General features: G+C 36.9%; 1 protein-coding gene across 1 annotated transcript in view; it reads right to left on the bottom strand.

Annotated features, from left to right (window-relative positions):
- Positions 1 to 824: 824 nt before the first annotated feature.
- Positions 825 to 13,612, bottom strand: part of LCA5 (lebercilin LCA5) — a gene marked incomplete at both ends in the record, with an annotated part of 58,326 nt that continues 45,538 nt past the window's right edge. The window contains 5 exons of the mRNA XM_079716758.1: positions 825 to 1,690; positions 3,614 to 3,746; positions 6,282 to 6,424; positions 7,136 to 7,232; positions 8,620 to 8,757. Coding sequence (XP_079572884.1) covers positions 825 to 1,690; positions 3,614 to 3,746; positions 6,282 to 6,424; positions 7,136 to 7,232; positions 8,620 to 8,757 — 1,377 coding nt within the window. The remainder of the gene's footprint in view (positions 1,691 to 3,613; positions 3,747 to 6,281; positions 6,425 to 7,135; positions 7,233 to 8,619; positions 8,758 to 13,612) is intronic.

Raw genomic sequence — 13,612 nt, 5'->3', positions numbered from 1 at the left:
TTTGGTTTGACAGTAAGTTCAAATCTTAAAAGTATGTATTAAAATTTCCTAGTTACGTTACTCTGGAAACATAATTGAGTTGAAAATCTTGCTATTTTGGGATGAAATTTCTTCTATTCCGTGTATTTGGTATGAACTCTCACATCTAGTCACTGAGATATAAAAAGCGTAGGAGATCAAGAAAACGAATTACTGATTACACTGCACCCAAGCCTCTGGGAGCCATGACAGGGAACTGTCCACCCAAACAAACATCTTCTGAATTCAACCTAATGTATTAGCACAGTTGTAGGTAAGTGATTTAACGAGACTCTGTAATTGGGAAATGAGTAGCATTTAACTGTGGTTACTTCCAGAGGAATGGGAAGTCCCCATGTTGTCACTGTTCCACTTAAGAGTACCTCAGCCTTGCCACACTTCCCAACAGAGTCTCTCACTCTTCCATTCGACAATCAGCAGGAAGACTGTATTTAGCTCAGAGAGGATAGGGCCAAAAATAAATAAATAAATAGGGATAAAATAGAAAATGAATACGTACACCAATGGAGTAAAACTCCCCACTGAGCTGATTCAGAGGTAAAACCTATTTGTAAAAAGAAAGTAAGATGCATCTCTATTTTCGGTTTCAGGCAAAAGAGCATGCTTCATTCTTGGCAAACTAGCTATGTGGTGGGATATGATCTACTTTTTATTTCCGCTGTTATTTATACTTTAAAAACTATTGCTTAATAAGGACTTCTTAATATTTATTTAAAAGTCTGTTTATAATACTGTATTAAAACATTTTAACATTTACAATTGGAAAAAATATATACTCTAGTCAGTCATCTCAGTACTACTTCTTCAATTTCATCTTCTACAGAATCAGCTGCTTTTACTGCTGGTTTATTGTTTGCATGTTTTAATTGGTGTCTATTTGGATTAAAACTTTTTCCTTCGCTGAAGAAAAAGTCATCATCATCATCAACATATTCCCTACCCCTGCTGCTTTTATCCCCAGGGAGAAAACTTAGAGGGTCAAAGTCTCTACTGGTCGCAGCCAGAGAATTTGGGTCACTGTTTTTAGAGGAAATGCTGCTGCCGCCACTGGCACCAAATAGCTGTTCCATCAGATTAGCTTTTTTCTCTTTTCTTGTAATTAAATCGACACTGTCTTTACTAAATTTCTCTATATTGTTTCTTTGGAAATCCAAAAGGCTACTTTTTTGGCTAACTGGATTTGACTTCCCTAATGTTTTCGCAAATGAAGGCACATAGCTACCAAATGCAAGCTCATCTGGAGAGGATGGTTTTCTGATACTGCCCGGATTCTGACCATCTCCTTTTGTACTGAAAAGACTGATGTCTTGCAAATGATGCCCATTAAATAATCTCTCTGGGGATTCAAAGAATGTGTGTGTTTTGGGGTTTCTCTCTGGGGAGCGCAGTTTTGATTCCAAATCAGGAAGCAATGGCAGAGAAGGATATTTTAGATTCCGAGGACCTTGGGATTCTCTGCTGATTTCCTTCAGTTTAGCAAGTAGCATTTCTCTCTTTAGCCTTTCTTCTTCCTCTTCTTCCAGTTTATCAGTATTTTGAATTTGGTACGTTTCCATTTGGTATCTTCCAGTTTCCAACACTGGCTTTTCTTCTCTCTCCAACAAAGATGTCTTTTCCTTTTGCTTTTTAGCAAGTTCTTCTCTTTCCCGCTCTGTATAAAATCACATTTTAAAAATGGGATTTTATAGTAGTATTTTCAAATAAGAAAACTCAACTCTCATCTTTTACAAAACAATAGCTTTATCTAATTTGTGTATGATCAGTACAGTGAGGGTGGACACCATAAATTTCATTTTTATACTTGATATTCAGGGTTTCAAAAAAAAATATCTACTTAATATATATTTAAGATTCACAATTATAGAAAAAATGTTGTTCTTCAAGTTAGGGGTGAGGAAGAAGGTTCTCTGCCTACTTTTTATACCTAATAGTGTGCTGTACACTGAATGGAGGATGGTGGGACGGGTGGAGCAAAGACTTTAAATTTAAAAATAAATTGAACCTTTGGATGTCATACCCTGAGAAGAGGATACAACATCACTTATGTAGTGTTCTGACAGAAGATGCAATAACCTGAATTTAATTAACAGAAAACTTCAGATAAACCCCAAACAAGAAACATTTTATTTAAAAAATGGGTCAGTGTTCATGAAAAATGTTAATCTCACAAAATATTTTTAAAAGGCTGAGAAGCTGTTTTAGATGAAAGGATACTGAAAAGATATGAGAACTAAATGCAATTCATGATCACATCCTAAAGGGAAGAAAATGCTATAAAGGACAACACTGTGTCAACTGACAAAACTGTACTGTGGATGGCAGACTGGAGAAATGTGTTGTATCAAAGTTAAATTTCCTGAAGTTAAACTATACTGGAATGATAAAAGAGAATGTCCTTAGTTTGGAGAAATACATATGAAAGTATTTTAGGATATGGGATATGGCCATGAAGTATACAACTTACTCTTAAGTGGTTCTCTGGCTATTATTGCCACTTTACTATAACTTTGAAAGGATTTCTAAATGAAAAAACTAAAAATATTAAACATGTAAGAACACTACGCATTTGGTAACTTTAGTAAATGGCACATATTCTCACTGATAATCAGATCATTCCACACAGACTCCAGGAAAAAAAAAACATCAGTCAAAAATGACAAAGAAGTGATAGTCTTCTGTTACTTTATTCCTTTTCCTGGTTCCTAGACAGAGCTGACCATAATACCTATTTTCTACTCTATAGTTTAACATGTGCAAGTGTCTTCCTTTGTGGTTTAGCCAACAGTGATATAAATGTGGCTTCTATTTCAACTGTTAGATTGTTTTAAATACACACACAAAAGTGTACATACTCTAAGCAACAATTAGGTCATGATTTTTTGTTAACTTTAAGGGAAAAACAGTATTTCTCTGTAAACAGCTAATACATAATTAATAAAATACATGCAAAGGATTAGAGTCTGGGATCCTTCTCGCTTATACCTTTAAGACATTTTATCCAAATGGAAATGAATTTATTCCTGAACTTCATTTCCAGTATCTGAAACTATGTGAATTGGTTCACTAAACTTCCACATTAATGGTTGAATATGTTAAAGATTTATATATTAAAACCAAAGAAAAATTATAGGAATATATTCAAGGCCTCACAATTCACTGATTCTAATGTTTGGGCTGGTCTACAGACTAGACAGTCTCAAGGTCAAACCAATAAACAGGGTTGTCTTTCAGCTATCTCTTCATCAAGCTTTAGTTAATACACAAAGAATTTTTTTCCCCTTTCAACTGAATTTTACTTCATCTGAATTTTCTGAAGGTAACTTGTTTCTATCCCCTAATCCCAAATAGCAACTGACTTACAGTCTTCATTCTTTTTCTTTCCTTAGTAACTTCATTCAAATGTTTGTGACTGCTTGATAGATCAGAAGTTGCATACATACTTCCCCCCACCACTCTATCAACCTTTTCTTGTTCTGTATAACCAATTCACTGTTCAGCTGGAAGATATTAGGGGATATTAACCCTTTCTTTTCCAAGGGATGCTGACTTATGACTTGCTTAAACTCTTTCTTACCATCCTCCAGCTTCTCAGCCTCCTGTTTCACAGCATGGAGTCCTTGATCTTTAACAAATTTGTCTTCTCTTTCCACAACTGGGTTTAGAATCCCTGCTTCTTCATGATCATCTCTCTCTTGAGATTCCAGATCCTATTATACATTTTTTTTAAATGCAAGTTCACATGCAGGAAAAGGGGGAAAAAGCAATTTAAATATCATAGATTTATCTCCCATTAAGCACAATCCCAACTGTTAGAAATTAAAGCAAATTTTCCATTTCTAAAGCAGCAAGCTACAAGTTACCACCTGTGAAAGATTTTCCAAAGCACACAAGATTATTTCTTACTTTAGTTAAAATTTTTAAAGAGGCATTTGGAAAACATATCAGAACTACTATAATGGAAGCAAAACCAATACCCTACATAAAATTCTGAAGAGACAAGTATCAGGAAGTATCCTTACTGGGCTTCCTTGGTGGCACAGTGGTTAAGAATCCACCAGCCAATGCAGGGGACACGGGTTTGAGCCCTGGTCTGGGAGGATCTCACATGCCGCAGAGCAACTAGGCCTGTGTGCCACAGCTACTGAGCCTGCACTCTAGAGCCCACGAGCCACAACTACTGAAGCCCACGCTCCTAGAGCCCGTGCTCCACACAAGAGAAGACACTGCAATGAGAAGCCTGCGACCGCAACAGAGTAGCCCCCGCTCGCTGCAACTAGAGAAAGCCCACAAGCAGCAATGAAGACCCAACACAGCCAAAAATAAATAAAAGTTTATTAAAAAAAAAAAAGAGGTATCCTTACTTTGCATATTTCACAACAAAATCTGATGAATTCAGTTAACCAATATAGGCTATTCATCAACTATTAAAGGCCAAGTGATATGGTGTTGAGCTGTAACACCGGCAGTGACAATGGCATAGAATCTTTCAAGTTTATATTATGCCCAAGGTCTCCAACTAATAAATCTTATAATATTTAAATCAAATAAAAATGTAAACTTAAAGTTTATTGTTTCTTATGGTCCCTTTCATGTGTGTGTGTAATTTTTCTTAATAAAAGTAAAATTTATTACTAGTGGATTTGTAGAGAATTGTCTCCTAGTATCCATTTTCCCCTTCTTCCTTTTTGTTACAGAATCCCTTAAGTTTTACCAGAGCACAGGGCTGCCTAACTGGAGACCACATTTGCTAGCCTCCCCTGCAGCTAGACAGGACCAATGGAATGTGAGTGGAAGTATGTATGCAACTTCTGATCACATTTATAAAAACAAAAGCTGTTTGCCCTCCACTTCCTCATTCCTCCTTCTCCCAGGTATGATAAGACAATTGCAACCACACAGATGCGGTTGCATACTTTTTGATCGAAAAACAGTAAGATAGAGAATGGCTACCATGGAACAGAAGTGTCTACCTATCCTGGGGACTACCCACTGACCTTCAGTTTATTACAAGAGAAAGAATCTTATCTCTTGCTTGAGCCACTGTATTCTGGGTCTCTTTCCAATAGCAACAGCCTATACTTTTACTAACAGAGCTCCCATTTGCTGGGACCCCTTAAAGTGACAGGATTAGTCTTAAGAGCTTTATAAACTTCATGATTAGTTATTACTACAAACCTGAAGGGTAACCCACCCTTGTTTTATAGATTAGGAAACTGAGGCTCCAACAAGTCACACAAGTCACTAAAATGTTAGAACTGTAATTTAATTAAAACGCAGTGCTAACTCCAGGGCTATATCCTCTTTCACTATATCAGGTTGCTGCTGCTGCTTCTGCTGAATCTTATAAAGGGCAAATTTTTTAACCCTTCTAAAGTTAAGAATTACTTTGCTATTCCACACTTTGCCTTTTCAAAAAAAAAAAAAATCTAGTCTCAAGGATTTGTAAATATAGGAGGAATCACACTTAGCAGATACAGCTAACTTATCTAAATTGTAAAACAAAAACAAAATAAAGAAAAAAAAAAAAACTAGAGTACACACAGAAATCAATTCAGTCCACACACAGGAAGTGATCTCAGGATCCCTGGGATACTTACAAGTAGTATCAAAAATATAGCATTATATGAAATATGCAGGATCCCTCGTATATTGTTTTCTTTAGAGTTTCAACTGTAAACACTAAAGATAAAACCCTATTAGAGAAAAGGACCTTCCAGTACTCAATATGAGTCCTTTTAAATGAAGATGCAACACAGACCTCCTGAATTCCACTCTAATTTGAATGAGATAAAGTCAGATTCCACTGCAATTACTTTGCTCGACATTCAGCTAAACTATAAAATTCTCTTACATAGGAGGCCAAAAAAATTAAATGTAGTCAAATTCTAACAAATCATTTGAAAGCTACTATAACTTGCTATTAAACATAAAAGCCAGAAGGATTTTTAGAGACTATCTGGTAAGAGACATAAAAGGTAAGAAACTTAGAAAATTTTCTTTTCTTCTTCCTCCAACCTAGAAAGTACAATTGACATTTCTGAAGCATCTGAAAGATGCAGTGTTAACCCAAAGGAGTTTAATAAAATGCACAGATGTTATCTCTTTCCCTGTAAAAGGCTAGCTGCATATTTATACAGCTATGGCACTAGCTTCATTGCTGAAATTTTTAAATGTTTGATATTGTGCATTTAGGAATAACTTCAAACCTAGAGTTTAGTACCTAATCATATTGCTAAACTCACCAAAGAAAGACGTTCAGGTTCTTTCCATTTGTTTTCATAACACATAACTGTTTGTGGTGTTATAGGATATTCCTCCAGCTCCAAGTCTTCACTGGTTTGTACTTCTTTTGTACACTGGTTTGTAAAATCACTCTGGCATGCAGCTACCATGAAAATTATAAAAGAATTTTTCCAATCATATTGAACAGTGCTAAGATATATGGAATTCAACTGGTATATCTTCACCCTCTAAATGAGAAAATGCACGTTTCTCAGCTCCATGACTTCTCACTATTACTGTTTTTATTTCTAGGATTTACTGGCAATTTGTCATTTGAGGACAACTCTGAGGGATAAATCTATTAAACTTTTACAAAGTTTATGTTTTTAACTTTTTGCAAACCAGAGAAGAAGGAAATTACACTTTTGTTTTTTAAAAAAGTAAGAATATGCATAAAAAGAGCAAAATATTTATATGAGTGAAATGAAATGACAGCTGGGATTTGCTTTAAAATACTCTAGAAAAAAAGTAGAAAAAATAGGTGAAATAAAATTAGTAAAATGTATAACTGTTAAAGGTGGTGATGCATAAATAAAGGTTTATCATACTATAATCTCCTGTTTAGGGTATGCTTATATTTTTTCATAAAAGTTTAGAAAAATAAGTTATAATAAGAAAAACAATTTTAATTAGGTAAAACATAACTGTAATGACCTCAAGGGAAAAAACTGAGAAAGTGAAAGGATTTCTGAAAAGTACCTATAAGGAAATTTATTTCAATAAAGTTCTTTCCCTTCATCTTCCTTCTACTTCAAAATTAATTTATTTTATTATTAATAACTACAATGTTTTTCAACAATAATAACTACTATACCATTTTTTCTTGATGTAATTTCTTTTTCTTTCTTTGGAGAAGACTTTGGCAGACGATTAGAATATATGTTTTTTATATCCAGTTCTCTCTCCTTTTCCTGAAAACAAACCCAACACAATTAAGAATGTAGAGGGGCTTCCCTGGTGGCGCAGTGGTTGAGGGTCTGCCTGCCGATGCAGGGGGCATGAGTTTGTGCCCCAGTCCGGGAGGGTCCCACGTGCCGCGGAGTGGCTGGGCCCGTAAGCCATGGCCGCTGAGCCTGCGCGTCCGGAGCCTGTGCTCCGCAACGGGAGAGGCCACAACAGGGAGAGGCCCGCGTACCACAAAAAAAAAAAAAAAAGAATGTAGAGTCTCAGTTTAAAATAAAACAAAAATCCTCATCTTTTCAACTGGTATTTTCCTTACCAAATTGGAATATACCTAAGTTCAGCTTCCCTTTGTAACTACCAACTATAGAAAGGAATGTCTTTAGGACATTTAGGTTTAGGTTTAGGTTATGGTAGAGCAATGATTCTCCATTGGAAGTCCAATATGCACTAGCAGTCATGAAAATCAGAATAAGGCAAAATTCATTTTCTACCCACTCCTACATGATATAGTAATGTCTTCAACTGACTTCCAGGCTTAGCCACACAGACAAAGAATTTAATTAGCACCTCTCAAATGTGGGTTCCAAATTAATGGCGAGTTAAAAATTAGACCCTCTTTTTTTTTTTTTTTGCGGTACACGGGCCTCTCACTGTTGTGGCCTCTCCCGTTGCAGAGCACAGGCTCCGGATGCACAGGCTCAGCGGCCATGACTCATGGGCCCAGCCGCTCCACGGCATGTGGGATCCTCCCGGACCGGGGCACGAACCCGCGTCCCCTGCATCGGCAGGCGGACTCTCAACCATTGCGCCACCAGGGAAGCCCTAGACCATTTTTTAAAACACAAGTGTTCTTCACCATTTTGCAGCTATGGCTTTCTCTGAGAATTTGATTAACAAAATGAAAATTCTATGCAAGATAATGCATAAACACTTAATGTTGCACAAAATTTCAACCCATCAATGACCTCTGGATAGAATTAAGAACACCTATTTTAACAGAATTAATTAATTCTAATGCTTCCTCTAAACACTGTGAAAAGGAAGGGCATTATTTGGAACATCTTTAAAAATAATCAATCATGGGGTTACTGAGGAAGAACACTGAATTATTCAACCATGCAACACAGAAAAACTCTAGTTCCCATAACTTTCTTGCAGGATTTTATAACTTTTTTCAGTTATATCATTCCTATTAGTGTATCTAATGTCTCATTTTTGGTTATAGTGATTATATTAACAAATATTTTCTTCATAAGTGCCAAAGAAAATATTAGAATTTTGTAAATGATATTGTACCAAAGTTCCAAATATAAATGATAACAATGTTTTAAAATAGAGTCTTCATCTAATATATAACATAGGGAGAAATGATGCCATTTAAAATAAAATGCTTACCTTTAATTTGTGATATAGTTGTTGTAGCTCCTTTTGAAGAACTTTATTTTCATCATTAGCCTCATATGCCCTTTTCCTTTCAGCAAGCAACTGTCGCTGGAAACTGTTAGTACTTAGCTCAAGGTTTCTTGATAGTTCCTATGATATGTGTATAAATACATTAAAAAATAGTACTTAAAAAATAATTCAACAGTAAAATACTGCACTTAGTGTCAAAATGACATTTTTAGTGGTACTAAACAAGACATACAAATCAGGTTGGGCTTAGTGTTCATAAACATACAATAAAACGGAACATAGATTTACCAACAATTTAGTAAGATACTTCGCCTATTATTCCTCTCTTTGTTTTCCACAATGATTTGTAGATAAATTCTTAAGCAGTTGCATCAAGAGCACATGGATAGTCATTTAAGTTGGGAGCAAGAGACAGCCAAAGGATGTGATGAGAAGCACTGGCTTTTGGGAATCATTGTTTGGGCAAATAGAAACTGAGGCAGCTGTGTAGAATTACACAGCACTATTCAAGGTGCAGAGATCATCATCCCAGTTTTTACTTATTTCAGCTCTAAAGACACACAGGATCAAAGTGAAAGGATGGAAGATGATATTTTAAGCAAACAGAAACCAGAAGGTGGGCATAGTCATACTTAGATAAAATAGACTTCAAGGCAAAAAGGGTAACAAAAGACAAAGAAGGTCATTATCTAATGATAAAGTGGTCAACACATAAAGAAGACAACAATCATAACACATACACTCCTGAGACTTCCCTGGTGATCCAGTGGGTAAGACTCTGCGCTCCCAATGCAGGGGGCCCTGGTTTGATCCCTGGTCAGAGAACCAGGTCCCGCATGCATGCCACAACTAAGAAGTCCACATGTCACAACCAAGAGTTTGCATGCCACAACTAAGAAGTCCTTATGCCACAAGTAAAAGATTGCACATGCTGCAACTAAGACCCAGCACAGCAAAAATAATAAATAAATAAATATTTTTTAAAAAACCACATACACTCCCAACACCCAAGCACCAAAACATATTAAGCAAATACTGATAGATCTTAAGGGAGAAATCGACAACAATACAATAATAGTAGGGGACTTCAATACCACACTATTAGCAATGGAAAGACTGTTCAGATAGAAAATCAGCAAGGAAATGTTGGAACCACACTTTAAAATAAATGGACTAACAGACATATACAGAACACTACATCCAACAGCAGCAGAATACACATTCTTTGCAAGTGCACATGGAACAGTCTCCAAGATTGATCATACTGACCACAAAACAAATCTTAGCAAATTTAAGAAGAATAAAATCATACCAACTATCTTTTCTGACCACAATGGTATGAAAACAGAAATCAACAATAAGAAAGTGAAAAGATTTATAAATATGTGGAAATTAAACAACACACTTCTAAACAACCATTAGGTCAAAACAGAAATCAAAAGGGAAATTTAAAAATTACCTCAAAACAAATGAAAATGGAAATACAACATACCAAATCTTGTGGGATGCAGTAAAAGCTGGAAGTTTAGAGCATTAATGCATATATTAAGAAATTAGAAAGATCTCAAATAAACAACCTAACTTTACACTTCAAGAACTCGAACAAGTTAAGCCCAAAGTTAGAAGGAAGGAAATAATAAAGATCAGAGTGGAAATAAATGAAATAGAGACCAGAAAAACAATAGAAAGGATCAATGAAACTAAGAGCTGGTTCTTTGAAAAGATAAACAAAATTGACAAAGCTTTACTTGGACTAAGGAGAAAAGAGAGAATTAGAAGTGAAAGAGGAGACATTACAGCTGAACTACAGAAATGCACTGAATCATAAGCAACTAGTATGAAAGATTATATGCCAAAAAGCTACGTAACCTAGAAGAAATGGATACATTTTTAGAAACACACAACCTACCAAGACTGAATCAGAAAGAAACAGAAAATCTGAACAGACTAATGAGTAATGAGATTGAATCAGTAATCAAAAAACTCCCAACACGGAAAAGAAAAGATCAAGATGGTGGAGGTAAGGGGACATGGTGCTCACCTCCCCCCATGAACACATCAAAAATACACCTACAGGTGGAACAATTCTCACTGAAAACTAACTGGAAACTGGAAAAAGGACTGAACAACCAAGGCCGTAAGGAAAAGGTAATCACACAGGAAAGGAAGAAAAGCGATCGGGTAGGGACCTGTGCTCCTGGGAGGGAACTCAGAGGAAATAAGAAATTGCAAAGGTGGATACCCACCCCGGGGAGTGAGTGGGTCAAGCCACAGACTGGGTGTCCCAGTCCTGGGGTCCTATGTGGAGGAGACAAGCCTCCTGGACTGCTTGGACAGATAGAAAGGCTGGAGAAGCCTGGACTCTATTCATGAGGTGTGAGCACTGGCCTGCCTCTGAAGCAGGGTGAAGAGAGGTCTGCTCTAGCAGCTGCCAGATTTCCCACAACCGCGCCACTCTGGGCCCCACTGTACCACACCTCAACACCTCCCTACCCCATAAACGCAGAGAAACCATTCAGGCTCCCCTCCCCTGTGGAGCACAGTGGAGGCTGGGAACAGCAACCGGCTGTGAGGGGAAAAGGGGTCTTGCCTCTGAGGAGAGGTCTGGGTAGTTGCTGGGTTTCCCACGGCCACCTCACCGTGCACCAGTGAATGCTTTGGCTCTACTCAGTCTGTGCCGCAGTGTGGCACTGGATGTGGGACAGCCACGACCAGGGAAAAGACTCTACCATGGGTTGCATCTGAAGGAGCCACAGACACCTACACAAGCAGTGCGTTGAACCTCTGTATGTGAAAGACCCCACTTGCTTCAGCACTCCCTACTCTGGGGCAAAGGTCTTGGTGCTGGGAGAGAGAAAAACACACACATAAAGGGAACAGAGGCAGCTTGAGCCTGACACAAAGGGCTTCTGCTTCAGCAACTTGGGATCAGACCCCACCCCTGACAGAGAGGTGACAGCCACTGAACAGAGAGAAAGTCCTGTCTCACACCAGGAGCCAGCTCTAGCCCCTCCATCCCCAGTCACACCCCACTACCAAGGTAAGAGCTGCCAGCACAACATCAGGAAAGATGTGACTGGCATCCACATCAAATCCAGCCCTCCCACCAAAGGCACTGGGCATGTGCAGTCTGCACAGGGACACTCCCAAATAAGAACACCCCTTCAAGACCACAAAAGGTCACTGCTTCACCTTCGTTCATAGAAGCAGAGAAAAGTAAAATTAAAAGGCAGAGGAACTATTCTCAATTCAAAGAGCAAGAAAAAAACCCTGAAAAAATAATGAAATGGAAATAAACAACAGATAAGTAATTCAAAACACTGGTAATAAAAAGCTTAACTGAATTAGGTAAAAGAATTGATCTAAACACTGAACATTTTAACAAGGAATTAGAAACATAAAAAAAAAAAACACCCAATCAGAAATGAAGAACTCAACAGCTGAAATAAAAAACACACTAAAAGGAATGAATAGCAGGTTAAGTAATATGGAAAAATGCATAATTGACCTGGAAGATATAATCATGGAAATCACCAAATCAGAACAGCAGAGAGAAAAACACATTTTATAAAGTGAAAGCAATCTAAGAGATCTCTCCAATAACATTAGTGTTCCAACATTTGCATTATATGGGTTCCAGAAGGAGAGAGAGAAGGGGATCAAAAATGGATTTGAAGAAATTATGGTTGAAAACTTCCCAAACCTGAAGGAGGAAACAGATATCCAGATACAGGAAGCAGAGAGGGTTCCAAACAAGATGAACCCAAACAGACCCACAACAAGACATACAATTAAAATGGCAAAAGTTAAAGAGAATTCTAAAGGCAGCAAGAGAAAAACAAAGCGTCATATATAAAGGAATCCCCATAAGGCTGTCAGCTGATTTCTCTGCAGAAACTTTGCAGGCCAAAAGGCATAGGCATGATATATTCAAAATCCTGAAAGGGAAAAACCTGAAACCTATGATACTCTGCCCAGCAAGATTATCATTTAGAATAGGAGAGATAAAGAAATTCTCAGACAAGCAAAAACTAAAAGAATTCAGCATACTAAACCTACCCTAAAAGAAATGTTGAAGGGTCTTCTCTAAATGGAAAAGAGGTAAGAATCTGTAGGAAAGCGAAAATCCCAGTAGGAAAGTCAAATACACAGTAAGGACTGAAGATCACTTAAATAAGCCAGTATGTAGATTAAAAGACAAAAAAAGTATAAAAGCAACTATAACTAAAATAAACAGTTAAGCGATAACCAAGAAGATGTAGAATATGATATCAAATACACAAAATGTGGGTTACGAAGGTAAAAAATGTAGATTCTTTTAGAATGTGTTTGAATTTAAATGATTACCAGTTTAAAACAAGTAGATATAATTATGAGTCAACATATATGAACCCCATGGTAACCACAACTGGAAAACAATAAAGTGGCAATAAGTATGTACCTATTAATAATTACTTTAAATGTCAATGGACTAAATGCTCTGATCAAAAGAATAAGGTGGCTGACTGGATTTTAAAAAAAAAAAACAAGACTCTTGAATATGCTGCCTACAAGAGACTCACTTCAGAGGCGAAGACACACACAGTGTCAGAGGATGGAAAAAGATGTTTCATGTAAACAAAATGTAAACAAAAATGACAAAGTGTGGGTAGCAATACTCATATCAGACAAAATCATATCAGACTTTAAAATAAAGACTACAGTGAAAGACAAAGAAGGCCTTATACAATGATAAAGGGATCAATACAAGAGGGTATTACACTTGTTAACATAAACACACCCAATACAAAAGCACCTAAACATATAATGCAAATACAGACATAAAGGGAGAAATTGACAACAATGCAATAGTATGAGATGTTAACACTCCACTGACATCAAAGGACAGATCATCAAGACAGAAAATCAATAAGGCACAGAGGCCTTAAATGACACAACAGACCAGTTAGACTTAATTGATATCTACATGAGACTA

The sequence above is a fragment of the Hyperoodon ampullatus genome, assembly GCF_949752795.1.
Source record: "Hyperoodon ampullatus genome assembly, chromosome: 12".
NCBI lineage: Eukaryota > Metazoa > Chordata > Mammalia > Artiodactyla > Ziphiidae > Hyperoodon > Hyperoodon ampullatus.
The sequence above is the reverse complement of the archived record's forward strand: the minus strand, read 5'-3'. Positions and strand labels throughout refer to the sequence as shown.